This window comes from Populus alba, chromosome 4, assembly GCF_005239225.2.
Source record: "Populus alba chromosome 4, ASM523922v2, whole genome shotgun sequence".
Taxonomy (NCBI): Eukaryota; Viridiplantae; Streptophyta; class Magnoliopsida; order Malpighiales; family Salicaceae; genus Populus; species Populus alba.
Genome location: NC_133287.1, coordinates 3,682,703 through 3,710,220, shown reverse-complemented (window position 1 = coordinate 3,710,220; position 27,518 = coordinate 3,682,703). Strand labels below are relative to the sequence as shown.

The 27,518-nt window shown below is 35.1% G+C and overlaps 4 protein-coding genes and 1 long non-coding RNA gene across 7 annotated transcripts; 2 read left to right on the top strand and 3 right to left on the bottom strand.

Annotated features, from left to right (window-relative positions):
* Positions 1–595: 595 nt before the first annotated feature.
* Positions 596–2,369, bottom strand: LOC140955463 (uncharacterized). Its single transcript, XR_012169544.1, has 2 exons — positions 1,873–2,369; positions 596–1,492 (listed from the first exon to the last, which is right to left on the bottom strand). It is a non-coding gene; the product is annotated as an uncharacterized lncRNA (long non-coding RNA).
* Positions 2,370–2,515: 146 nt separating this feature from the next.
* On the top strand, positions 2,516–11,809 carry LOC118047307 (DNA-directed RNA polymerase II subunit RPB2). Its single transcript, XM_035056562.2, has 25 exons — positions 2,516–2,950; positions 4,356–4,577; positions 4,661–4,951; positions 5,067–5,264; positions 5,823–5,887; positions 5,966–6,052; positions 6,128–6,248; positions 6,345–6,389; positions 6,481–6,618; positions 6,741–6,813; positions 6,981–7,057; positions 7,165–7,272; positions 7,357–7,473; positions 8,137–8,292; positions 8,381–8,485; positions 8,589–8,714; positions 8,815–8,892; positions 8,996–9,091; positions 9,183–9,298; positions 9,389–9,458; positions 9,533–9,586; positions 9,670–9,813; positions 10,063–10,362; positions 10,962–11,384; positions 11,501–11,809. Exons 1-25 carry the CDS (start codon positions 2,684–2,686, stop codon positions 11,618–11,620), a joined length of 3,597 nt encoding a protein of 1,198 aa, XP_034912453.1. The 5' UTR covers positions 2,516–2,683; the 3' UTR covers positions 11,621–11,809.
* A 1,303-nt stretch (positions 11,810–13,112) lies between these two features.
* On the top strand, positions 13,113–15,194 carry LOC118047308 (protein LOL2). 3 transcript variants are annotated; one of them, XR_012169591.1, is made up of 5 exons: positions 13,113–13,338; positions 13,494–13,622; positions 13,728–13,837; positions 14,409–14,743; positions 14,923–15,194. XR_012169591.1 is itself a non-coding variant. In XM_073408517.1 (4 exons), exons 1-4 carry the CDS (start codon positions 13,212–13,214, stop codon positions 14,484–14,486), a joined length of 444 nt encoding a protein of 147 aa, XP_073264618.1. In that variant the 5' UTR covers positions 13,113–13,211; the 3' UTR covers positions 14,487–14,915. The 3 variants fall into 3 exon arrangements, 2 of the variants coding, with proteins under 2 accessions (XP_073264618.1, XP_034912454.1); XM_073408517.1 differs by lacking the exon at positions 14,923–15,194 and having other exon boundaries at positions 14,409–14,915; XM_035056563.2 differs by lacking the exon at positions 14,923–15,194 and having other exon boundaries at positions 13,118–13,338; positions 13,515–13,622; positions 14,409–14,915.
* Positions 15,195–15,767: 573 nt separating this feature from the next.
* LOC118047257 (FT-interacting protein 3) lies at positions 15,768–18,252 on the bottom strand. Its single transcript, XM_035056503.2, has one exon. The coding sequence runs from the start codon at positions 18,250–18,252 to the stop codon at positions 15,937–15,939; it is 2,316 nt and encodes a 771-aa protein (XP_034912394.1). The 3' UTR covers positions 15,768–15,936.
* Positions 18,253–22,876: 4,624 nt separating this feature from the next.
* Positions 22,877–25,461, bottom strand: LOC118047309 (uncharacterized). The gene is made up of 8 exons (XM_035056564.2): positions 25,251–25,461; positions 25,075–25,164; positions 24,445–24,504; positions 24,313–24,352; positions 24,094–24,187; positions 23,601–23,660; positions 23,430–23,521; positions 22,877–23,189 (listed from the first exon to the last, which is right to left on the bottom strand). The coding sequence occupies exons 1-8, from the start codon at positions 25,355–25,357 to the stop codon at positions 23,103–23,105; spliced, it is 630 nt and encodes a 209-aa protein (XP_034912455.1). The 5' UTR covers positions 25,358–25,461; the 3' UTR covers positions 22,877–23,102.
* Positions 25,462–27,518: the final 2,057 nt, after the last annotated feature.

Here is a 27,518-nt window from a genome sequence, read left to right as displayed (position 1 = left end):
TTATTTAATTCTATAGTTGTAATTAATGACTCCTAACCTACCTGTGGCAATGGGTCCCATTTCATCTTACCACTCACAGTGGATCATTTTGAAGTGATTGGCTCTGCCAGTCTCTTCCTCTAATTGTATCCAGTCCGCCAATTTCAATTCAGAATTTAATTTGGGTTAAATCTTAATTTAAATTATACAATAATTGATCAAGTCAATCTAATAAAACAACTCATAATCTGATTTATATGATTGAAAACTATGTTGTATATAATAATTGATCAAGTCAATGTAACAAAACATTCTGAAATCTTATTAATTTAATCAAAAATTAGTTCGTTAATAAAATAATTGATGGAAAATGTATAGCATGGTTGAGATTCTGTATAAAATATATTTTGATGGAAAATGTATTACAAATAATATTTTTTAATATTACTATATTAAAATAATTTAAGACGCGATGAAAAAAAGATAACCTTACAAAATATGTGAAGAATCCAATAAAACCAGGAAGAAGAAGAAAAAATACTAACTTTAAAAACACCAAATGAAAAGAAAATCAAAGAAAAATGAAATAAGCAGGCAATTTCGATCAACAAATAACTGAATGAACAACTCATGCACATAAAAAAATAAATACTTCAACTGATTACAATATGTCTACATATGTTAATTAAATAAATTTTCGACAAAAAAAACATTGATAATGATAGTAGAGTTGATACAATCGAAATAGTTTCATATATTTATTTTAATAATATATTATTTTTCATTTAAAAAAAAAAATTTCATTCTCATTTCTTATTTTTATTCCCATCTAATAAAAATATGTTAGCTTTTTATCTTCATTCTCTTTTTTTTTCCTATAATTATTGTTTTATTACTTTTTAATTAAAAACATTTTCCATCTTCTCTGCAGGCCCCCCTTTTTTTATTTTCGCTTTTATCACCCTCTCTTTCCATCAGGCAGCAAGCAGCAACAGAGAAGCAAAGATGCCGCCGAAGTTTGACCCATCTCAGGTGGTCGACGTTTACGTGAGGGTAACCGGCGGCGAAGTTGGTGCAGCCAGTTCCCTCGCTTCCAAAATCAGACCACAACTACCTCTCTTCCTCTGATCTGCCTCACGACTACCAGCTTCCATTACCCCTCTCACTCTCAACCAAACAGACCGGCTCCCCTGCACAGCCGCCTCCAGCAACAGCTCTTAGCCGGCGACAGACCCACGGCTTCCTTCTTCAACCGTAGCCGCCCGTTCTTCATTTCTCACCGACGCCAGCTCTAAGAAAGAACCAAGAACAGACTTGTAAACAAATTAATTAAAACCAACTGCTGTTTGGGTTTGCCTTTTTCTTTTGTTTCAGGTGAAGATAGATCTCCACCGGTGGAGAAGATTTGCAGGAAAGTGAAGGCCGAACTTTAAGGCAGCACCGCCGACGCAGAAGCAAAGAAGGGACCGTGCGGCTTCGATCCAGTGGGCTGCGTTCTGACGAAGGCGACGATCTGCGGAGGAGAAGGAACCGAGTTTGAGAACGGATTTTTAAAAAGTTGATTGCTGTAGAAGACTTTGCAGTCTGCTTCCTCTGGAGTTGACACCATCTGCCGGAACCAGAAAGAAAAGAGAAAACAGAGAAGCCCCTCTTTTGGAGAACATGATCTTAGATTGAGCCGGATTGCAAAAGAGAGAAATGGAGCACCAAATATATGTAACCAATTGTTAATCATTATTACAAATTAATAATTAACCAAATGGCTATTTCCTTTGGTAAAGCAGATTGCAAGCAACAGATAATTAATTACTCATGTATTCTACAGGGTTTGTTGTTTTTTTTTACAGTATTTATGCATGGTTTGCGTGGAAAAGCAAGAAGAGAAGAAGCAACCTGGCCTGCGGGAGGTACTTGCTGCTGTTGCTGGTCTGTCGTGAGGATGGTGGTCCACAGTGGAGCTGCTGGTGGTCGACGGTGGAGGTGCTGGTGATCCACTTCAGCCACTGGTGAAGGCAGAAAAACAACGGTGGATGTTGATTGCTAGTGTAGTAGATGTTGATTGCTAGTGTGGGTTCTGGCCAGGGAAAAGGAGAGCTGACAATGTTTTCAAATATCAGAAATGCACAATGAAAACGGAAATGATGCCAAAGATTGAAAAGACTGGCATTCTATTATTTTAAAGGTGATAAGATAAGATGTCAGACAATTTAGAATTCGGCAGCCTAATTTTTCAGACACCATCATGATGTCGTTGACAGAAGAAAAAAGAAGACCTAATTACAGGGGAAGAAAACAAACACCACATCATGACGTCTTTATTTTTTTTTAATTTCGTGACAGAAACGATATGTTTTAGCAGGGAAAACCGTGGGGAAAGCTACAGTACTTTCCCCACGCGTTTTAGAGTTCTGTAATAAAAAAACCTGCATAGGGACCTTTAAATATAAAATGAATACTACAGGGATTGTGAAAGCATTAGGCCCAACACTGCTCGTCAGGCCCTCGCCTCTACCTCTATAAATACCACGCCAAAGCCACTTCTTTTCACTCTTTTGAAACTCGAGGAGTCGTTCTCTCATTTTCTTTCTAGGGTTCCACTGGACGAACAAATACAAATCCAAATCCGTTAGTCTAAAAAATTAAATTAAAAAAATAAATAAAAAACAATTCAGACCAGAAACAGAAACAAAGAACCAGAATCCCTATGGAAGACCTTGACGAGTACGATCATCAGCCGATGAATGAAGATATGGAACCAGAAGAAGAAGACGCTGATGAGGAGATCACGCAGGAAGATGCCTGGGCCGTCATTTCTGCTTATTTTGAAGACAAAGGCTTGGTGAGACAACAACTCGACTCCTTCGATGAGTTTATTCAAAATACGATGCAGGAAATCGTTGACGAGTCTGCTGATATTGAGATTCGGCCTGAAAGCCAGCACAATCCGGGTCACCAGTCTGATTTTGCTGAGGTATTTTTTTATTTTTACTTCTGTTTGTGTTATGTTTTGGAAAAAAATGGAAATTTTACGATTTTTTAATTTTTTTTTTTACTAAATTGTGTTCCTAGGGTTTCTAGGTTGTTACTGGAGATGCTTTAATGGTGTAACTTATGTAGTTTTGATGGTAGAATAGTGGAGTTATTCGTAAAAAAAGCTGCTAAAACCAGCATTTCAGTGTGGTTTAAGCCTTGATATTTTTTAGTTCTTTGATTGTTTAGCTTCTCTTCTTTTGAAAGAGAAGTATGATACAAATGCTAGAAATGTTTTTGCTCTAAACTTTTTTCTTTTCATTTGATAGCATCCATTTCTGTTTGGTGGTACACATGGGAAGGTTTAAAATTAACTGAGGTTTTTGAGAGACTGTTTTGGTAGATGGAGACTGTGCACAGAGAATCTGCTAACTAAAGAAGTTTGGGCTATTAGAAATTAGTAAAAGAGTTTTGACTATTCTTTCCATCTTTCATTTGTTTGAGAACCTAAAAGAGCCTGGAAAGTATAGATTAGAGTATCATTTGTCATGGCCCCTCCTACTCCATCAAGCTGATATCTTAGTTTGCTTTTTTCTTCTTTTTTTTTTCATTTGGAGGTAGCACTTGAATTATTTCCAGAGCTTAGTTCCAATTGACGTAGCCATATAATTGCTGACCTTGGATTAATTGTTGAGTATTTCTTAAATTAGCTTTCGGGAAAACATATTTCTGTTATCTGCGGTTGAGTGGATTCTTAAATGGCAACATGATTTTCTTGTTAAATTAGTTATATGATTGAATCATAGACTTTGAAAAAATGAGTTTGGCTTTGGTGAAAATACAGTGAACAAATTAGTTGAAGTTTTAATTGAATGTAATTGTGGAATTAGGTCCGGAATTGTGGGATGTGTGGTCTTGAGATTATCTACTTTTTGGAGGAAAAATGATGGTTGTCCTGGTAGGAATTTTCAGGTGCTGGAAAGAGAAAAGCTTATAAGATTCTGTACATATGTGTTTTTGTGGTTAGTTTTTGGTGCATCTGAATGTACAGGAATGCTAGGATTTTGAAGGATTATTTTCCATCGAGGTATTTATTGAGGGATAAGATTGTGTTCCTTACATTGTCGTGTTACAATTCTTTGAGGGATTTTAGTGTTTGCCTAGCTAGTTTTGGCAGGATCAAAATGTCCTCTTGGCTTGAGTTTTGCTTTCTCATTTTGTTTCTTTTACGTGTCTTATTCTCCAATATGCAATCTTCGCCTTTTCTTTCATCAATATATTTTTTATCCTACAGAAGAAAAGGAATGTTTGCTTTCATATTCACTAGGTTAGATGCTGAGAAAACTATAATTTTATATCTTTCTTTTTTTCTTGTTGGCTCTTAACACCATGGGCTATAACTGCAGACTATCTACAAGATCAGTTTTGGCCAGATATACTTGAGTAAGCCCATGATGACAGAGTCTGATGGAGAAACTGCAACTTTGTTTCCCAAAGCTGCAAGGTTGAGGAACCTGACATACTCGGCTCCTTTGTATGTGGATGTTACAAAGAGGGTTATAAAGAAAGGTCATGATGGTGAAGAAGTCACTGAAACTCAAGACTTCACCAAAGTTTTCATTGGAAAGGCAAGTATAATGAATTATTTGTTTGTATGTTGAGGAATCGAGCTGGCAACTCAAGTCTTTACTGCATTGCTGTGTTTTATCAGGTCCCTATTATGCTTCGATCAAGTTATTGCACATTATACCAGAATTCAGAAAAGGATTTGACAGAGCTTGGCGAGTGTCCGTATGATCAGGGTGGGTATTTCATTATCAATGGTAGTGAAAAGGTTCTAATTGCTCAGGAGAAGATGAGCACCAATCATGTGTATGTGTTCAAGAAGAGGCAGCCAAACAAGTATGCATATGTAGGAGAAGTTCGGTCTATGGCAGAGTCTCAGAACCGGCCACCCAGTACCATGTTTGTGCGGATGCTTTCTCGGACTAGTGCTAAAGGGGTAAGGGAATTGCTTATGCTTGGATATATTGTTCTTGAGATTATTTCTCCTTTATAGACTGTTGTTTACAGTCTTCACATGATCTTGTTAACTGTGTTTATTGATGTTATTGCAGGGCTCTTCAGGGCAATACATCCGTGCTACTCTTCCATACATTCGAACTGAAATTCCGATTATCATTGTTTTTCGTGCTTTGGGTTTTGTTGCTGACAAAGACATTTTGGAACACATATGTTATGATTTTGCTGATACTCAAATGATGGAGTTGCTTCGGCCATCTCTGGAAGAGGCATTTGTTATTCAAAATCAGCAGGTACCGTTTATTTATTTATTTATTTTACTCAATGCTGCAAGGTAGTTGTAGTTCATAGTTGGAAGTGCTGTGATATTTGTTCTGACCATGTTAATCAGCATGAGTGAATTGTGATTCTTTATGTCTGATGGTATTGCTTAAACCTCTGCTGTTAAAATGTGTGCTCCTTCCAAATGGAAAACTGAGCTATTATTTAATGTGGCATTTCTGTGCTTTTTTTTGCACTTCTCTCTCAGTATTAGTTAATCATGTCCAATAATAAAAATTCATATTTTCCTCTGCGAACACTCATACAGGTACTCTGTTCCTTGTTCACATGTTCTATTGACCATTGAAATGACCTCCTTCTCATTTTTTCTATCCACGTACATCTGTGATGGTTTATGTAACAAAAAGTTAGGATTATAATAGTACTGCATTTATACAGTTTGTTATCCTCTGTACATGCACTGGTTACTCGATTCTGTTCAAGTCTACCTCGCATGTTGCCAAGAACATTGCTCTTTTTTTATTTGCAATGCTGATGGTTGATATGTTATGTGCTGTTATTTGATGTAGGTTGCTCTTGACTACATTGGAAAGCGTGGGGCAACTGTTGGTGTAACTAGGGAAAAAAGGATTAAGTATGTGTTAGCAAATTTACTTGGGCGGCAAGATTCTTCTTAAGAAATTTTATAATGTTCAAAGATTCATCTTAACAGGTATGCCAAAGAGATTCTTCAAAAAGAAATGCTTCCTCATGTTGGTGTTGGAGAATACTGCGAGACCAAAAAAGCTTATTACTTCGGGTAAGATTTTTTATTTTGGTGGGATACTTACGTATGCATCTGGTGATATGGCATTGGCTAACAAATTCTGTTCAGGTATATCATTCACCGGCTTTTACTTTGTGCACTTGGCCGGAGGGCAGAAGATGATAGGGATCATTATGGAAACAAGCGGCTTGACCTTGCTGGTCCTTTACTTGGTGGCTTGTTTAGAATGGTTTGTTTATGGTTGGAAGTATTGGTGGATTTCTTAGTGGGGTCTTGAAATTTTAATGTGTTATATTATCTCATCGTTGCTTTCTTTTGGATGCAGTTATTCAGAAAGTTGACCAGGGATGTCAGGTCTTATGTGCAAAAGGTTTTTTTCCTTATAAAGCCTGCTTTCATTTGTTTGCAATTTACTTCAATTCTTCCATGGTGCTGACCTACATTTCTCATGGATGGTACAGTGTGTTGATAATGGGAAGGATGTTAACCTACAATTTGCCATTAAAGCAAAAACCATTACCAGTGGTCTTAAATACTCACTTGCCACTGGGAACTGGGGACAAGCAAATGCAGCTGGAACAAGAGCTGGAGTGTCACAGGTTTTTCTCACTTTTATTTTTTGTGTATTTCTTTGTTGTCTCCTTTCCTATCCTATCGGATTATGTATAACTTGATTTCTGTTTGCTTGTACTGAAAACAATTTATGGCTTATTGCAAACAGGTGTTAAATAGATTGACATATGCCTCTACACTGTCACATTTAAGAAGATTAAATTCTCCAATTGGGCGTGAAGGTATCATTTTTCAGGATATTTGATGCTTGGGATATTTGGGTTTGTGTAGATTTTTGCAAATTGTACCTCTCTCCCCACAGCTGTTTGTTCCTTGGGTCATGGTGTCAGTACTTTGTATTTCTGTTACCATTTCTCCTCTTCAACTCAATTCTGGTTTTTCTAACCAGGGAAATTGGCAAAACCAAGGCAGCTACATAATTCACAATGGGGAATGATGTGTCCTGCTGAAACACCTGAAGGACAAGTTAGTATAGTATCTGCCTGTTCTATTATGAAATATACCCCACTCTTGCAAGTTGATAAATGTCCATTTCTCTGCTTCTAATGAGGCATATTTGCTGGTGACACTAGGCTTGTGGATTAGTGAAGAATCTTGCATTGATGGTATACATTACGGTTGGTTCAGCAGCATATCCCATCCTGGAGTTTTTAGAAGAATGGGGTACCGAGAATTTTGAGGTGCATACTTTTGAGTTCTGGGCCAGCGGATGCTGATTTCTGCTTCCATGTTCTTTTAGTATGATTCTTTCCCTTTAATTGCAGGAAATATCCCCTGCAGTTATTCCCCAAGCAACAAAAATTTTTGTCAATGGTGGCTGGGTGGGTATCCATCGTGATCCTGATATGTTGGTGAAGACATTGAGACGGCTGCGGAGACGGGTCAGTTTACTTGTTTTTGTTATTTTCTGGTTGTAATTGTGCGAACAAATCTTAGTTATTCTTCAAGAAGCAGAATATGGGCTGGGATCATGGGATGGCTGCATAACTTATTGGCAGTACAAATGTTTTAAATGTGATCCTTCAGTTGAGAGGGGGGATTGGATTTGGAACATTTGAGTGTGTGATTCTGCAAGCTTTATAACTGCTTTGGCTTGATCAGGTCCCATAGAGTAATATATAACTAGAGCCAAACCCAAATGCAGACATGCAATAGAAGAGTAATCTAGAATTCTTCTTTGTTGTCCTGTAGCTTTTTTCTAGCATTTTGCTGTTTTTTGCCCATATTTGTAGTGTCTTTGAGTGAAGCAAAAAGTATAAATGGTAAATAAAATTCCAGCAGGAAGAAATTAATTCATACATGTAAATGTAAAATTCCTTTGGAACATAATATTACTGATTTGATCTCAAAATGACATGATTTATAAGAGCTGTAATGTCTTGACATCTCGTGGTTGCATCTAAGGGTTTAAACCCTTGTGGTGCATTTAATGAATTTAAGCACCCAAGAGCAGCCCACATCATACAAGATACTTGCCAAGAAGAGGATGTTATAGTGTAAAAGAATGTTTCGTATTTGAATGCTGATGGTCTTTAAATGTACAGGTTGATGTCAATACTGAAGTTGGGGTCGTTAGAGATATTCGCTTGAAAGAGTTGCGGATTTACACTGACTATGGCCGGTGCAGTCGTCCTCTATTCATCGTGGAGAAACAAAAGCTTCTAATAAGGAAGAAGGACATCCATGCACTGCAACAGAGGGTGAGTCATTTAATTTATAATGATCATCTTTTCAAATGTTTTCCTCTTCAGCTGCTGTATTAGTGCTATTTGTTATCTTTTTTTCTAGGAAACCCCAGATGAGGGTGGCTGGAATGATCTTGTTTCAAAGGGATTCATTGAATATATTGACACTGAGGAAGAAGAGACCACTATGATATCCATGACCATACATGTAAGTTAACTTTTGGAAAAAGGTCTCTTGCTCAAGTACATCCATCAGCTAATTCAGTAGGAAACTGGAAGCATCTGACAGAATTTGCTAAAATCCGTGTCAGGATCTTGTACAAGCGAGGCTTAATCCAGAGGAAGCATATTCTGATACTTACACCCATTGTGAGATCCACCCATCATTGATTTTAGGTGTTTGTGCTTCTATCATTCCTTTTCCTGACCATAACCAGGCAAGTCAGTCAATTTCTTGTTTGAGGAAATTTGTTGGTGGCATGGTGCCTGCTCGTATTTAATTATACATATTTGTTCTTGGTGGCTTGGTGCTATTAGTCCCCACGTAACACTTACCAATCTGCTATGGGAAAGCAAGCCATGGGAATTTATGTCACCAATTACCAATTCCGAATGGTATGTCTTTTTTTCTTTTTCATTCTGCACTGTTTTCTTCAATTGTTACCTTTAGCATTATTTCTACTGATTCATGCCTTTTGTCCATCCCTTCCACATTCAGGATACGCTGGCTTATGTTCTCTATTATCCTCAAAAGCCACTTGTTACTACAAGAGCCATGGAGCATCTTCATTTTCGGCAACTTCCTGCTGGCATTGTAAGTATCTGATTATATATTTGTGTTTCTTCTTTTTTTTTCCCACAAGAAGCTATGTTTATGGCTTTCTCTCTCTCTCTTTCTGCCTTAGAATGCTATTGTTGCGATTGCTTGTTATTCTGGATATAACCAAGAAGATTCTGTTATTATGAACCAATCATCAATTGATCGTGGATTCTTTAGATCACTTTTCTTCCGTTCATATAGGTAAGCAAGTTGATAACACATTTTGGCTTATGTGGTTCTTCTGATACTTGACAAGGTTTTGAACTGCTGACACCCTTTTTTAACTCACAGGGACGAGGAGAAAAAGATGGGCACACTTGTTAAAGAGGATTTTGGTCGCCCAGACAGAAGTAACACAATGGTGATGACTAGCATTCAATACTTGGCATTTCCTTGCTGCTACTTGTTGAGCATTAAACTCAACTTTTTTTACAGGGCATGCGGCATGGCTCTTACGATAAATTGGATGATGATGGTCTTGCACCTCCTGTAAGGATACTTAATTCAGTTGTGGTTTTTTTGCCAGTTGTGAGAATTTTATTTTGAATTTATTTTCTTTTATTGCATTATAGGGCACAAGAGTTTCAGGGGAGGATGTGATCATTGGAAAGACAACTCCAATCGCTCAGGAAGATGCTCAGGGACAGTCTGCACGCTACACGAGGCGTGATCACAGCATAAGTTTACGTCACAGTGAAACTGGAATGGTGGATCAAGTAAGCTCTTATTATTTGAATTGCCATGTTTTGATTGAATTATGGTGCCTGTTGCTTTCATCATGAGAGCTGATTAATTGAAAAAAAAAAATCCTATTGTAGTATCTTATCATGTCAGAGGAAGTGTGGATCATATAATTACAAGTAGCCAGCTGTTTGAAATAAAAACATGTTGCACATAAATTTGGAAGTTTTTTTTCCCCAACTGTAACCTGCCTGCCTTTTCTGATTGCTTTTTGTCTTTTGCAGGTTCTGCTTACAACAAATGCTGATGGGTTGAGGTTTGTGAAAGTAAGGGTCAGATCTGTCCGCATACCTCAGATTGGAGACAAGTTTAGTAGTAGGCATGGTCAAAAGGGAACTGTTGGCATGACTTACACACAAGAAGACATGCCTTGGACTGTGGAAGGCATCACTCCTGATATTATTGTCAACCCACATGCTATTCCCTCTCGAATGACAATTGGACAGCTTATCGAGTGTATTATGGGAAAGGTTGCAGCACATATGGGAAAGGAAGGGGATGCCACACCATTTACTGATGTCACTGTAAGTCGCATTCCTCTGAAATCTTAGGTTACAAAATTTTTGGGTGAAAGATTTGCTAATTTCCCAAGTGTATTTTCTGTTCTCCAAAGGCTTGCAAGATTTGGTCCATTGCTTGTTTTCTTTAAATGTTGTCCATTGTCCAGAGGCTTGCTGTGGAATTCTCAGATCGTGACACATGCACTATTAAATAGAAAATGACAAATTGTTAGGTGTTGACATTTAGAAAGCAGACCGGGAAGGCATCGGATTAGAATTTTAAATAGCTTCATTGGTCATGTGTTTTTCTTCCATCATTATTTTTAATGGTAGATTTTATGGGGTAAGTTGCTGTATTAACTGACTGTAGAGGGACTTCCTAATCCTGATTTCTCACTTTGCATTTGTGAGAAAAATCCTTGACAACTTTTTGTTATGTATCCACAACTAAGTATTTGCTTTTGGATTCCTCTTCTTTGTAGTATTTGGAAAATAATCCTGTGCCGCTTTTTTTTCTGAGTTTGAGCACCATGGTAGCCTGTAGTTTATTTTTCTTGCTGTTTGATTGAATCTCTCCAGTTTGTTTCTTTGAAATTGTCTCATTTGGTTATTTGATGTATTAGGTGGATAATATTAGCAAAGCTCTTCACAAGTGTGGGTATCAAATGCGAGGGTTTGAGACCATGTATAATGGTCACACTGGGCGCCGGCTGTCAGCGATGATTTTCCTTGGTCCCACTTATTATCAAAGGCTAAAACATATGGTTGATGACAAGATCCATTCCCGTGGAAGAGGCCCTGTGCAGATCCTCACAAGGCAGCCTGCTGAAGGAAGGTCGCGTGATGGTGGTCTCCGCTTTGGTGAGATGGAACGAGATTGCATGATAGCACATGGTGCCGCACACTTCTTGAAAGAGAGGCTATTTGACCAGAGTGACGCATATAGAGTCCATGTCTGTGAGCGTTGTGGGTTGATAGCTATTGCGAATCTCAAGAAGAATTCTTTTGAATGCAGAGGTTGCAAGAACAAAACCGACATCGTTCAGGTAGTTTTCTTCATATATTTTTCTTGATCTGCGAAACTCGTGCTCTTATTCCCACGTTTCAATTTACTAAAAGCTTTCAACATTTTCCCCAACTGCGATTTGATTTTGATATGCAGGTGCACATTCCTTATGCCTGTAAGCTACTCTTCCAAGAGCTTATGGCCATGGCCATAGCTCCTAGAATGCTTACAAAAGATATTAAACAGGCCAAGAGCCAGAAGAAGAAGGGAGCTTAATTAGAGTGACTTCCATGCTCGCAGGGCATGTTGGACGTTTATAATTGACTCAAACCCTACCTAATAACAATGATGTTCTTGTATAAATATTATGTTGGTAGCAATTTTGTTAGCATTGGATGATGGGTGCCGTTGAGTATATAGAGTATTTAATCAACTATTGCTTTTCTGAGCCCAGTTTGTATTTCAGGTCTGTTTGTCCACTGAAAGCTCTAAATTCATTATATTGAGTGTCGTCGATTCAAGTTCAAGTTAGTCACGGAACTGCTTGCAAAATGAACTTACGAAAGGTTTTTTAATACTCGCACTAAAATTGCTGGCCGCTTTTTGGTTGGTTTGAGATTTAAATAGAAACAGGATGTCGGCTAAATCAAAATTCATTTGGTTACAGAATTCTCGGTTGTTTTATTATATTATTATTTTCCCCTAATAAAAATCTACTTGTAATGGAATCTGTTACGTTGCCTCATAAATTAACCAATTTATTTATTCTACCTAAATAAATAAATTTTGAAACTAATTGATTATTTTTATTTCTTTGATAGAATTAATTTTGAAAATAAAATGAATAAATAGTAATATTAATATAATTATTTTAATTCTCCATGCAAAAATTCTGATTTTAGCCTTTTTTGTTTGTTTTAAAAAAAATAGTAGCTTGGATCCCCGTGCTTCTTCATCTAAAAAACACACCAATAGAGTTAAAATCTATTTATTTTTTTAATTTGAAAACCCAAAATTTATAAATAGAAAATTAAAATTATGATATTAAATTTTATTTCTAAAAATTTAAAAATAGTTCTTAGAAAAAAATTAAAACAGATTATTTATATCAAATGTTATTGAAGTTGAGGGCATTTAAGTTATGTTATTTGTTTTATATGCAAAATATATAGGAAACCTTAAGAAAAAAAGAATGACTTGATTACAAATATATCAAAGTACAAGAAGATCAAAAGCTAAAATTAAGAGTACATGAACTAGTATAAAGTAGATTTTTTTTAAAAAAAAAATAGTACTTTTTATGTGGTAAATAAATAAACGGTTAGCTAAATAATAAATAGAACTTATATATAAAAAAAAAAAAAAAAACAATAATAAATCCTGCATAAATTAATAAAATATTAACCAAAAAATTTAATAATTTTAAAAAAAATTTAACTTAAAGAAGTTCTAAAGTAGATAAAAAAAATTCAAAAAGAATTTAGCTATAGATAAATAAAAATAGATAAAATGTTTAAACAATTTTTTTAAAAAAATTTACAATCTTTTTTTTCAAAAATGATAAATCCTGCATAAATTAATAAAATATTAACCAAAAAATGTAATCATTTTAAAAAAAAAATTCTTCTTTTAAAATAACTTAAAAGAAGTTTTTAAAGTAGATAAAAAAATTCAAAAAGAATTTAGCTATAGATAAAAAAAAAAAAAAATGTTATACGTCGTGTGCAAAAAAAAAACAAAAAACTCCTAGCGACTAAAGCCATAACCGTTGTTGTTAATTGACGTTGTGAACGACACCACACTGCATTGTATACCTCATTCACAAAGAAGTCCCTCTTGCTTGCCTCTTGAGAGAGAGTCGACGAGAATGGCGAGCAAAGAAGAAGACATGGCAGATGCAGAAGAAGAAGAAGAAGGACCACCGCCTGGCTGGCAATCTTTCCCTCCAGAACCATCTTTACCACCGCCTCCTACACCACCTCCGCCGCCTTCAGGTGAATCTCTTCGTACACGCACACATTTCTACCTTCAACCTTGAGCAATAATATATCTTCCAATTGAATCTAAGATCCTGCCAATATCAGCTACAAAACACTTTTTATTGTCTTAATCAATGTAATTGGTTAATAATTTTGTGGGTTTAAATTAGTGGAGGGTTATTTGCATGCAGAACTGGGTCAAATGGTTTGTGGCTCTTGCCGCAGACTGCTTTCGTATCCAAAAGGAGTCAGACATGTTCAGTGCCAGTGTTGTCAGATGATCAACTTTGTACTTGAAGGTTCCTGCTTTCTCTTCTATCTTTAGCTTAAAAGATACTCAGATTATTGCTCAATCCATTAGCGTAATGTTTTAAGATAATGAAATTAACCTGCTTGGTTTTCAGCTCATGAAGTTGGGCAAGTGAAGTGCGGTAGTTGTGATGTATTACTTATGTATCCATATGGGGCATCATCTGTTCGATGTTCCTCATGCCGTTTCGTGACAGAAATTGGGGTAAGATTGTGGATATTTGCATCATTCTTTGGATTAGTTATGATTGGATGCTTTAGCAAGGCTGGCATTCAAGAGAAGTCTTTGCTTTCTTTATGATCAAATGTGTTGAGATGCGCCTGGTGTGTGATTTTGCATTGCAGTATTAGAATTGTGAGAAGTAACAGAATTAATTATTGCCATTTACAAGGTTTAGAAATTACAATGTTTCTTGGTTTCTTTCTTTTTCTTGTTGAAGTTCTTTTGGATTGTAATATTAGGATGCATATAAAATGTTCTTGTAGGACTGTGTTAGGGATTTCTTTACACTTCAAACTTGACTAGACACATTTAGAGTTTGTGCCTAAACTTTGGCCAAATTGAAGTTTTTAATAGTAGTTAGTGAAAAAGGTATATGAGATTGTTGTCTATTATAATTTATAAATGTTTTATAGAAAAGAAATCTGAAAAATCTTCTTAAAGAAAACACTGCAGGAGCTCTGTTTCCCCTGATGTTCTCTTGGTTGTTATTCATAACCTCATACATGCAAAGGCCGTGTTCTAGATTCTTGTTTTGATGATGGTTCATGTGCAGGAGCAAAACAAGCGACCACCATGGTCTGTGATACAAGGGTACCCTCCCCGTCCCATGCCGTCCAACCCCATTTCCTGAGTGATCATCACCGCGATAGATTTTTTTTCTGATACCATAACTGGGCGCTGTTCACTTCTTGGGATGTCCTGCTTCCAAAGTCTCTCAAGAGACACTTCTGTGGTTGCTTAGCTATATATATCAATGTGCATGAATAGTGGATGCTCATTGCCCTCACAGAATTATCATCTTTTTTAGGTATACATCAAAACAAGTGATTGTATGTTTTAGGAAAGCCCAGCTATTATGCTCTCCAGCTTGAGTCCGGAAGTTCTTAGGTATGGGTGCTGCCATCCCAGTGTCTTCTTTTTGTCAAATCCATCTTTTACAGGAATGTCGAAGCTATTTATGCACTCTGCCATTGATCTTTATTGCATAGATTGGCATTTCTGTGTACTTAGTGTCTGTGCCAATGTAAAGAAATTTGTTTTTAATAGTTTTTTTTAATCACATGCAGATATTTTGTACTAGATCCTTTTGTTCTTGATGTAACTTTTCAAGTTATTCAAAGCAGAAAGAAAAATGTTTTATGTCTTGCACTAGGGATGGTCCAATCAGTGGCGGTTCATCTCTAACTAGAACTAGAAAGCATAGCTAGCAAGCATTTTTCTTTTCATTTTCATGTTTTTGGGCGTGGCAATGGTTAACTTGTCATGAACTCAAAATTGTGTCCTTAATTTGTTCTGGCTATTGCATATCCAGTAAATGTTTGGGGCTTGCTTAGCGTTACTCTTCAAGGGAGGGCGGATGATTTTTTTGTTCTTTTTCGAGCTCCATGTCTAAACAATGCTAAACCCAATTGGGTGTTAACTTGATACTTAATTTATGCTCGAAATTAATTGTATGGTACTGTGATCCAATGGGCTAATCGTGTTCATATTCCTGCCTGGAAATACAAGCCTACAATCTACATGGTGGTCACAGCCTGTGCTATTGACTCTTGAAATCTACGTTGTAGTTTCAACTTGCAAGTAACTACTGTCTACTGCTGAAAAGGGGTCTTAAATCTGTGGGCAAAGCATGTCAAGATTTTTGGGGCTCAACTATCATCAAAGTAAAGAAAAATATATTGCAAGTGTTAAAGAGTGACTCTCAGATCAACAAACAACATGGATCTCCCTGTAAGATCTTTACCTGCTGCTGGCCGGCAAAATTTTCATCACAGTGATGCGTTCTTACTGGTTGCCATGGTGGACAATCTTAGCTGAACGAAGCAGCTGCTGCTTCCCAGTGATTTTCCTTTGTGTTTAACATAATGGGAAAATAGAGAGAGGTGGAAGTTCCACATACTATAGAAGCTGAAGCATGTCACCAACAAAAAACCTAAAAGTTCAAAACCCATTATCAACAAATAGAGAGTTTAAATGCACTGTTATTCATGTAAAAACTGCAATTTCAGTTTGATAAACATTAAGAACTATTAGAATCAAATTGGCCTATCATTTCACAGCATATCAGAACAATGTTTTCCTTACAACATGCTATCTGTTTTAGCAGGCAATCTCCTGAGGAAACTTTGAGGAATAGAAGGAATGCCAACACGAAGTCTCGGAGGCCTCATTGCATAAGTCCATGTGACAAGAACCAAGTACTTGAACTGAACTTTATGAACCAAAATACAAGCAATCAGACAGAATATCAAAAACATTGCAGTAGCTCGCGGATCCCTCCAGCTTACAAGAGCATGGATCCTCTCCAATTGAGTTGCCAAATCTCCTATCATCATCATCAACCTCCCTGCAATCCCTCTCAATCTATCATACCTTGTCTTCAGTGCTTCACCTTGCTTTGAAGTTGGAAATGTATCGAACTCTTCGTCGAGTTCATCAATCTGTGCAGTTTCAGCATGAGACAATTTGATATCCATGTGTGGAGGATGTCTCGGCCTCTTCGGAAAGCGCCAAACCCCAATCACAAAAAAAGCCAAAAAGAAAGCAGGTAATATTAGTTTTGGGGACATAACCATAGCAACGAACAATGAGAAAATTAGGATTGTGACTGCTGAATTCTTCCAATGGCGTATCTGGTCAAACTGCCTCCAAATAAAAACGATACCACTCAAACATGCCATGACTCTCTCGCAATTTGCCTTTCCTCTTCTCAAGCTCCATCTGTTTACACCTGTATCAAGCATGTATTCCACAACCTCCCTGCTTAGAGGTGGGTCTGCACGGCCAAGCCTCAAGGAGAGAGTGTAAGTAGCTTGGTGTCTTAAACTATCAAGCTGATAGACTGATAATGGCTTAAGGTAATGCATCATAGGAAGCAAAGGTTGTGAGTAAGTATGAAGCAAGTCGATCCAATTGCTGCAGCTAAATTTCACAGCCAAATGAAGCTCTCCCATTTTCTTCAATCCATTAGGCTGCAACACTATAAGTGGGTAGGAATGTGTGTAAATCCTACCAGTTTCGAGAGTAGACAACCGAATCCTTACCTTGCCAAGTCTTGGATCCCTCTTCCCTCCATTCTTATCCCCTTCCTGTAAATGATAATTATGAAAAACTCCAATAGTAACAACTGTGTACGGATCATAAACATCCCAGCAGTATTGCTCGTTCCACTTTGGAGCAAAACTGTCTACTATAGTTCTAGTTCTAACCCACTTTTGCCCGTATTTCGCTACACAGTAGGCATCGGTAGTTCCACGACCATCCTTGGACATCGTTGGTAGCAACCCTTCGGCTTTTAGGATGCCTAGCTCCAATACCCCAATTTTCTCTGGCCATAACTTGGGAGATGTTGCCCTCAAATCACTGCAGTAGTAAGTTGGTTCATCAAAAACATGATATACACCATCTAAAAAGATCCTCAAATGAAGCCTACTAGCAAACTTCACTTCTGTCTTCTCCTCAACCTCCGCAACATGCTTCTGAAGAGTAATCCACTGATCACCAATAGGTTGAGGAAGCAACCTCTTCTCCACTTGGTGCAAAGGAATCACTGACCTCCCTAAACATACATCTTTATCAGCTCCCATCTTGTCCTCCACGCTCAAAACCAAAGGATCGTCAAATGGCTCTGCAGCAACAAACATCACCTCCTCGTTCCAAGTGGGATTCAAATTCATGTCCTTTGAGACTTTAGTCCTCAAAACCAAGTTCCCAAGAACAGCCTTGACGTAAGCTTCTGGTTTCCTGTTCCTGTCTGCAGGTGCCAAATCTTGTGCTGCAATCACTTGAATTCTGAGATACCAAAGTACGGGGGAGAGGTATACATTAGAACGAGTTTTTGTCACGCTTTTGCCACTAACGGCAGCTGCATCGGAATGCCAAGCAACCGGAAATGCATCATCAGATTGATTCCCTATCCAAACAGCTAACATCAACTCTCCTACAATCTTAACCCCATTGCGATCCTCCAACTTATACCACTGTGGTGCCATTGGACTATCTGGTGGAAACCGCGTTGGAATATGGTCCAAATCAAAGGAGAGATGGCCAATAATCTCAGTAATCGCAGATTCCTTATCCCTTACCAAGATCTCTAATCTCCCACCCAGAATCTGATCTCTTGTGAAAGCATAGACTTCGTTCCATTCTGGGTTTGAGGTCTGCTCGAAGCATCTAGTTATTCCCTTGTAGTTTCCAATCTTTAGCTCCACAAAAGGGTTACAAGTGCCAGAAATGTTGTTCAATGGCAAGCCATTGGCTCTCACAATTCTGACATAAATAAACTGCCTTTGTTCAACCAGAGTAAGCTTGTCACTGCCTGTGGCTTTCCTTCCACCAATATCAGGTGATGTCGCCTTGAGGGTACAGTCCACCCTTGGTTTCTCTTTTGGAGGCATTTTCTCAAACTACAAGAACTAACATAAAGTTAAAAAAACAGTCGCTGCCTATAATCTTTATTCCTGTTAGTCGTTTTTTACCAGGAGCACAAACCTTTCAAAGTTAAATTAATCTCCAAGAACATGAAAATAGCAGGTCTCTGTGAAAGTTTTGAATGCTAGAAATCTGTGGACATAAGAATGGCAAATTCTGTCAGATTTCGTATTCAAACTTGGAAAGATAATGCATATAGTATTAGTTATACAAAAACAAGCCAGACAAATAGATAATGTTCATCTAGAAAATTATACTCTTTGGCTCCGCTACTTTCAATATCCCATTAATGATTTATGAAAAACTTCTTTGAAAAACATGACTATGTTATGATGATATATAGCACTTTGATGTATGGTTGAGCACATTAATCATTTTGTAATTTTCCAGCATAAGAGTCTGATGATCTGCACAATTCCCTTGCTATGGCACATGCATCCACCTTGCACACCTTTTATGAATAAAGCTGGATTTTTTTTGTTTAATAATCTAAGAAAGCTGGTCAAGGACATAAATCATAGTAGAATTTTCAGACAATCAAAGAGTAAACATATAGTCATGGGAAAATATTGTCTTTCTAACTCTAGGATGCACAAACAGGAGAGAACTAACCTTTTCATGCACAAAAATTTCCTGCAGACTTCTTGTATTAAGTACAGACTGCTGCAAACCCCATTAGAAAACCATGCTGCAAATTAGTAGACAGCATAAGAAATCAAAACCTTATAGCAAACAATATCCAAAAGTGCTTGGAATGAATGTTAAAATTTGAAAATGCAATAATTAATTAATTGTGTCCATATATATATATATGTGGAAAAAGTGTAGGTTCAAAAACTAATATAATTGCAAGAAAGCAAAAATGAAAGCTTACATTGTAGTACTCGAATGTCAGTACTTCTTTGAAGCATTAGCTAGATTTTCTGTGCTCTGGTTCAAGCATGATTGGATTCAATTTGTCGAGAACTTTTTTTGTGCCAATTGTGAGTTTTTCAGGTCTTAAGAAAATAAATGGAGAGAGATTGAGAACCGTTTTTGCTATTAGAATTGGAATTAATAATTACAATTGAATATTTTGACAACCTACAGGCAATCAAAAAAGGGATAATTTAAATTAAATCTTAACTATTTTCATGATTTTGTAACGGTTGTGTGTTGAATATAGCTATGTACCAGGAGAAAATGAATGAGAGACAACCTTGAGATTTTCCCTTTTCTTCTTCTAGCGGAATGGATCTTGAATGGCATTCAAAACAGGAAAATTCTTTTTTAAAATTAATGAGATGATTTGGAAATTCAATTTGCATTGAATGCTTTTAAAATAATTATAATGTCTTTTTTCTTAAATAGAAATAATAAGCTTTTGCTCTGTTTTATAGCTACAGATTGCCAATTTAAGGGGATCTTTGGGTGCATGCCATGGTATTCAAATGTGTCATCGTTCCCAGCATCTAATTTCATGAATTGATTATTCAAAATCTAGCATAAAAGTTTTGATTTTTTCTGCTTAAATGAAGATTTTTCTTGGTTATAATTCTAATCCATGCAATAAATTATGAAAGTTATCGTACACTAGGCCTTAACCAGGAGCAATATTGGAAGAACAAAACCCTACGACATGATTTTCTATTTATGCTGTTGGGGCTTAAGCTTCTCGGTATATCACCATCATTATTATTATGGAAACAACCATGTTTGTATATCTTTAATGTGATAAGCTTTTCTTTTCATACCTTGAACTCAAAAATTCAAATACTAAAACCGATTCAAGGCATGAAAGCTTTCAGAATTTCACTTCTACAATCACCCAAGTCACCTTTCTTTTGAAAACTCCAAGATCTCTTAGATGATTTCTCAATCCAACTGATTGAAGCTGTCTTGCACTCCTTAGTCTTCATAATGCACCCTTTAAATGAACAGAGACTTTCCCAGCTAGTCTTCAACCTAGCATGGGCGGTGGCTATGGGAATTGTGACTGCTATGCTTGCTTTAAGGATAGAGGGGCTGGATTCTTCTTGTCTTCCCGCTATTGATTCCTGCTTTCCACCAACACACAGATGATGATACTTACATGAAAAATCACTTTTGGAGCATAAATGTTCAATGAAACAAATTAAATCCCAATATCCACTGGTTCTGAGTAAGTCCATGCAAATTCAGACCAAGAAAATCAACAGCATACAAGAGGAGAATCCCAAGGATACGGTAACTAATACACGATATTAATTACCTAAGCTCTCGAACAGAATTAACATACATACTAGCATGATGCGCCAAGAATAGTCTTGATAGGAACAGCAAAAGCATTTCCAAGAACACCTCCATTTCCATTAGCAACTATATTGATGACAGACCCCATTTCTAAATAAGTCCAAAATCATATATTTCCCTTTCAGAAATCCACATTAATAAGTCACTGGAAATAACTCCATTCCTGCTTGCTTAATTATGGAAGCACAAGAAATGATAAATAAAATGGTTGAAAAGAATCAGTAAGAAAACAATAGAAATAACTATCAATACAGTCATTACTATATATTACAGATGATAATTAACTAGGATGAAATTTCAATAATTATTCAAACCTTTTTCCAAAATTCTACATGTTTTGTTCCTTAAATCCTTCTTATTCGCCATAAAATGTAGGGCTCAGAGGCGCAAGAACTTGATTATTATTTATAACACTAACAATAAAAGAAGATGCAGACAGATAACTATAAATGCATGGAAATGAAGCATATATAAGAAAACTGGAGGAAGAAGAAGAAGAAGATGGCCTGGGTCGTTACTGACCTCAAAGCCTTGTGAAAGCCAGAAACGGTTCAAAGAGAGAGGGAGGAGAAACGGTTTTTAACGGTAAGGAATTTTGTTTTTAAATGGAAGGGGGAGCTTTGTAGATGTTTTCGGTGTTGGGCTGGGCTCACAGCCTAGCCCGTATTAAACCCAACTATGGATTATATAAATTTGAAAGAAATTAACAAAGGGAAACCTTTTTATAATAATAATAAAAATAAAATGCTTCGAATTACAGAGGATCAATTTCTTAAGGAAAAACTAAATAAATATTTTCACCTGTGTTGATTTTTCTCGTAAAAGCAGTATTCCAATAGAAGTAAAGAACGAGTATTGTAATATCTCTCGACATGTGAGAAAAAAACTTAGAAACTGAACAGTGAAATTTTACGAGAATTCTCAGAAATAGTCCCCTCTGTAAGTAGTATTAATTTAAATTCCAGATTTTTTATCAATTTTTATTCTTTTCAGTCTTAAAAATTCTCAACTGAATCTTTTCTTTTATATTGTATTATTTATCCCATTCAAATTAAACTTTTTTTCAAAATAAAACAATATTGTTTGGTAGAAAATATAAAGTTTTATGTTAAAGAATATTAAAGTTCTCTTAACAAATGTTTCAAATGAAAAAAAATATATAATTTGAAGGAAAAATCGGTTGCGGGGAAGGTTTATTGTTGTGGGATCCCATAATGATATTAACAAAAACTACATGTTAGTTAAATATTGTACCTTTTTTATTGTTTATCATTTTACAATTTAATGTTGATTGTAATAGTAATCTTTTTCTTAATGTTATGTAGGTTAAATTGGTTTTTTTATGATTTTATCCTTCAATTTTAAGAATTAAGCTTCATAATTTTTTCATGTGTAGTACTTTCAATTTTATGATTCAGCTCACAAGTTTTAAAAATTAACAGAAATTTGTATTTTTTTATTTTATTTCCTCTTCCAAATTTCCAATATCATCATTTGACATTGTTTTTTATTATTTTCAGATCCTTCTTTTCAAGTGATTTTTTATGTTATTATATTTTTATAAGATTATCTCAATCTCATAAATTTATCATGAATTTTACATGTTAATCAAGCTTTTGCTCATAACAATATTTTAAGCTTTTTATTATTATTATCTTATTTTTTATTATATTATCAAATTAATCAAGATTTAATTCAAATAACAAATTCCTCTTACGTCATTGAAAACATAATCATCTTTTGAAATTTTTTCCCATGTGAAATAAAAATTTAGTCCGGCACGCGAGGCCACAGTAGCAACCAATCTAGTGTGTGATTCGAATGAAAATCTATTTTTAAGATCACCATGTCAATTCATGTTGAATTATGGTCCTCTTCGAAATGATAAATGATCGACTTCATAAACTTCAAAAATAGAGTTTGAAGCATTCAAACTCATGGAAGGCACGCTTCCTTTCCATGTATCACTAAACCTATTTTTCTGTCTTACCTTCTATCATTGACCAATCTCCTACTAAAGAACTTCATGTTGTCTCGCCAAACCACTTGATTTTATCTACCGGTAATTGCTTAATATTTTCCAATGCCCCACCTAACACTCTTACAGCAGAATTTCTACTGTTACCGGTGGCCAGAAAGTGAAAAGTAAAAGGTACGACAGAGCCCGTCGCCGGTACATACAACCGACAACAGCTGCATATGCAGGATTGGACTGTCATGTCCTTGCCAAAAAAAAAAACAAGGTAATGTCCTAGGAAACTTCAAGCTGTCGGCTACTAACCATTGTAGACTTGTAGATCGCTAAAGGATATTAACAGATTCTCCACCAGTAACCTAAGTAGATTATAAAATCAAAAATGTAGACTAAGTAAAAGTTAAATGGGGACAGGGACATGAAAGAGGAGAAAGCTGGAAGAAAATGCATACGAGTTTCCTTGGGGCAGCAATATGTAAAAGTTAAAGCATATACTGCACTGGCTTGGGAGAAGGAAGGAATTGGCTATCCACAGTAAAATGCTTGCAGTAATCTCTACTAATGCAATCTTCAATCATCAGTAAGGAAGTCCTCATCTGAGGCATATTCCAGGAACGAGCCAAGGCTTTTCCTCAAAATGCAGAAAGTTTTGTCGTCCTGTGTTTCGCAGAAAGAAAAATTAGGTTAATAGTACTGTTGCAATGAAGGTTGGCAGAAATGTAGACGTTTGTTGAAATTTTTTAAAAAAAATTAATTTTTTTTTCAAATCATTTTAATATACTAATTTCAAAAATAATTTTTATATATTTTTAAACAAAAAAGCACTTTTAAAAATAACCAATAAAATACTCTTATATACCCTCTAAATCAATAACCTGGTATCTTTAATTAGGCTACCTGCTTTTTCTTTTTCAATGACTCCGCCAATTTAGCAATTTTATCGGCACAGGTTTTCTCATGCTCAGATATCATGCTCTTCTCTTTCTTCCCTGATACGGACCCATAACTGAATGAGTTGCATTGTATTTCACTAGAAGGTGAGAGTCTTATCTTATGTTCAGTCCTTACTCATTTGTTCATATCTCATGCACAGCGTTTCCTTGTCTTCCTCGAATCTTGAAACAGTATCTGCCAAGAAGGATCGACAAACAGCACTAAATTAAAACCAGAAGTTATCATTTGGGATTGAATTTGCTATCATATAGAGAGTAGCCTTCTGAAAAGGAAAGAGCAGCAACCATTTTGCACAATTTTCAACTTTTACCGATCCTCCCGAAATGATTTTCAAAGTGGCCACGTAAGCAAGCAAGAACCTTTCATTTTCAAATGGGCAGTTACTATGCTCAATTCGTTTTCATCGTTCCCATCATCATCTGTGGCCTAATCTCCCTCATTTCCATAATGAAGCACCATCTTATTCTATTTCTATGCAGTGTCCGCTCCATCCACACCCCGCGTATAAAGTTTCGTCAGTCAACAATTATTGTAGCAGCTCGACATTTAAACAACACTTGAAAAAATACAAGAAAATTAAGTCCAGAACTTGGAGTCAACAAAATACCTTTCTGGGCCTGCAAATGAGTTGCTTTCTCCTTGCAAAATTTGTCATAGATCTCTTGAAACTTAGCGGTCTCGCTCTTCAAGCAATTTTCGCACTACAGACATCCAATCACATAATCACACCCATATGCACCCATTAACTACACATTCAAAGATCTGAAAAACTAATAATAAACTTAATTTTATTCTCATTTTAATCTCCCTTCTGTTCTCTACAAACCTCCTTTGAGCTTTTTGTGAGTGCCTTCGCAAAAGTTTGCCTAACAGTGAAAAAAAAACGATAAAATTAAACGAGAACATGTACAGAGTTCATCTGGTTTTAATAATGGATTGTTGATGCTTAATTGTTAACCTGTCCTTCTCTATTTTAGACTTCAATTCATCAATCATAGACTTGATCTCAGAGCCCACACTGTCCCCATAAAAGAACAGTCAGATCACTATATAAATTACAGAGATCAATAGATTAAAAAAAAAAAACAATAAGCAAAATCAATTCCGAAATTAAATTCAAATAGTTTTTAGAAAACTAGAATTACTAAACCTGTATCGGATCAAGAATTAAATTTATTTTAAAACTAATTGTCAAAACAACATAGTTAAAAAAACACAAAAAAAAAAAAATCAGTCTCTACACAGATTTCAAAAAATAAAAATAAAAACTATGAAAATATTAGAAACCTGTGAATTAATTATTCGTACGGAATCAAACACTTCATTCAAGCTATTACCACTAAGATCCCTGAAGACTACAGAGAATTAGTAAAAGGCCATGTAAAATCAAAATTCTAGCTAAACCAGCAAAAATTGAACTTCCTCAATCTCTAAGATAAAATTATTATCCGCGTCTCACAAAAATATATCGAAATTAAAACACACGGGCATAAAATCGATGATTCCACGAAAATATCACTGAAAATATTAGAAATAAAAAAAATAACCGATTCATATCTAACCAAAAACGACAAAAAACTATAGTGACCTAGAAATCGTCTGTTCGTTCTTCTTTTGACCGTCCTTTTCAGATTTCTCTCTGATCTGCTGTAACGCCGACATTATCCCCTTTATATCACTGCAATTAAGATCACAATCTCAATTTCAGTATATTTCTTCATTAGCACAACAAGAAATTACGAGATAGAGGTTTTGAAGATGGACCTGGAGAAATCGGGATCGAACTCGTCCTCGACTCGGAATTTGGATGCCGATTTGGTAAGTAACGACTCGGCAACTCGTTTTTTGGAGCTTGTTTTCGCTGCTGACATTTTGGAGTGAGTATTTTCTGGAATTAAAATTGAGAGAGGAGGAGAGATTTTTTAGTTGTGAGATTCTGTTGGAAATGAGAGAGTGAGGGGCGTTTTGTGCGTGTGGCGCGCCTTTAAATTTGGTTTCTCCTTCTCAAATTCAAATTTTTTGGCTCCAATCTAGTTTTTGTGGGGCTAATGAGCTCAGCTCCTTCTATTTTCAATAGTTTCTCAATGAGGTCCTTTACTTTCGAAACTTTCTAATCCAAACCTTATACGACGAGTTTGTTAACACTGTTAGATCTTCAACGGTGTTATTTGACTGTTAACTTTGCAATATTTTAATAATATACTTTTTTTATATTAAAAAACATAAAAAGATGAGAAATAAATAAATAAATAACAAATACAAAAATAACTCTTGCCAATTTTGCCTTTCCTTGATTTTATAATTCCATCTTTATTCATTATAAATAATAATTATAAATGAGGTAAATAATTAATTATATAAAAAAGAACATCTTGGATACTTTTTTATTTTTACTTTTTTTCCTTTTTTTTAATTTGAATTCATTATATTACTAATATATGTTTTCATTAGTTCAATTATTTTTTAATTTCTAAAATGGTTAGTTATACATGAGGAAATTGCAGTGGTATAGAACATAATTTATCAATCCTTTTCTTCTATTTCTTAGTTATTTATCTATTTTTTTATTTTATTTTTAAAATCAAATATAAAATATCATGATCTAAATAATATTCCAAAATTAACGATTATAATAGAAGGTTTGGATTGTGAGGGCTCATTAACCCAATTTTTTTCTAATTCATCATTAGTTTTTTTTCACCTTGCAACCAAGTCAACTATTTTAAATCTATTTTTTTTTGCAGCAACTAGGTGTAACACCTATAAAATTTCACCGAGACAAGTGCCATTAGCATATGCACTTTCACTTTCTTTTTGTCAAAAAATAATCTTAATTTAAAATTTCAAGTTGTCAAGTATCAATCATGTTATTTTTATATTAACTTTTTAACATATTCTCTCAAGTCGAATATCATTTAAATTTAAAGCTTACATAAATTCTTTACTACTTTATGTTTAATTTTTTTATTTTAATTAAAAAAACAAGGATTATAAAAATTAAATTCGTAATTATTTAATCATTAAAATTTCAATACTATATTAAATTTATCAGTGTATATGCTATGTAGCCAACTAGGTAGTCACACGCGACATTAACATTGTTTATGTAAACATATTTATTTTTTAACAAATGTTTTATTTATCTTTAATATTCATTAAATATTTAATTGATTAATATAGATTGAAGATGAAGTCTTAAGGACGCAAATATTTTGTAAAAAAAAATACAAAATTGTTATAGTTATGATATTTTTATTGCATCAAAATATTGTTATTGAATGTTAATGGTCAATACTCTATTAGAATTGAATATTAATTAGACTTGTTGATATTTATCTATTTTATGCTCTTATTTTTATGAAAATGAGATAATTGTTCTCATAAGTCAAGACATGAGAGATACTTAAAATTAATATGTAAATATTTGTTAGATGAAAAGTACGCTCATCTAACTAGCAAGGGAATTTCATATGAAAAAATCACTTGTATCTATGAAAAGACTCACGTGACGGTTATCTAAGTGATTCATAGTCTTGAGATTACTAAATTAACTTATATAAAAAATGTTATGTTTTAATTCTGCTACATGTTATCATAGTAAAAGGGTAATAAATAGACTCATATTGAGTATACCATAAACTATATAAAGATGTTTGAGTAATTAAGAGAAGACACATCACCATAGGTGAATTAGAAAAAATATTTTATTTGTTCTTAATTAGTATTAATTGTAAATTTTTGTGTAAGGTGAAGTGAAATTTAAAAAGAATTTCAAATCTTATTCATATAACTAATAACCATGGTGTTGAGAACAAATATGATTTAATAGTATAAACATACTTTATATTATAATAGCTAAATCCAAACATTATTGATGAAATGATAATAATTATAATAAGACTGAAAGGTTAAATAAAATTATTTATAAACTTTCATAACATCAGAGGGATCAGGATGCATGGCTAGACAACATGTTTAATCTTTAAATATAAATCAATCAAACATTTAATTGATAATAAATCAACTTGTTTT

What these genes read in the sequence shown, in the direction of transcription:
- LOC118047307 (XM_035056562.2), top strand. Translation starts at nt 2,684, where the DNA reads ATGGAAGACCTTGACGAGTACGATCATCAGCCGATGAATGAAGATATG. An exon ending in ACTAGGGAAAAAAGGATTAA is followed by an intron (nt 5,888 to 5,965) that starts GTATGTGTTAGC and finishes TCATCTTAACAG; the next exon opens with GTATGCCAAAGAGATTCTTC. An exon ending in TGATATCCATGACCATACAT is followed by an intron (nt 8,486 to 8,588) that starts GTAAGTTAACTT and finishes AATCCGTGTCAG; the next exon opens with GATCTTGTACAAGCGAGGCT.
- LOC118047308 (XM_073408517.1), top strand. Translation starts at nt 13,212, where the DNA reads ATGGCGAGCAAAGAAGAAGACATGGCAGATGCAGAAGAAGAAGAAGAA. An exon ending in ACCACCTCCGCCGCCTTCAG is followed by an intron (nt 13,339 to 13,493) that starts GTGAATCTCTTC and finishes GGTTTAAATTAG; the next exon opens with TGGAGGGTTATTTGCATGCA. An exon ending in GTTTCGTGACAGAAATTGGG is followed by an intron (nt 13,838 to 14,408) that starts GTAAGATTGTGG and finishes GTTCATGTGCAG; the next exon opens with GAGCAAAACAAGCGACCACC.
- LOC118047257 (XM_035056503.2), bottom strand. Translation starts at nt 18,252, where the DNA reads ATGCCTCCAAAAGAGAAACCAAGGGTGGACTGTACCCTCAAGGCGACA.
- LOC118047309 (XM_035056564.2), bottom strand. Translation starts at nt 25,357, where the DNA reads ATGTCAGCAGCGAAAACAAGCTCCAAAAAACGAGTTGCCGAGTCGTTA. An exon ending in TCTAAAATAGAGAAGGACAG is followed by an intron (nt 24,353 to 24,444) that starts GTTAACAATTAA and finishes TTTCACTGTTAG; the next exon opens with GCAAACTTTTGCGAAGGCAC. An exon ending in CATGAGATATGAACAAATGA is followed by an intron (nt 23,522 to 23,600) that starts GTAAGGACTGAA and finishes GGTCCGTATCAG; the next exon opens with GGAAGAAAGAGAAGAGCATG.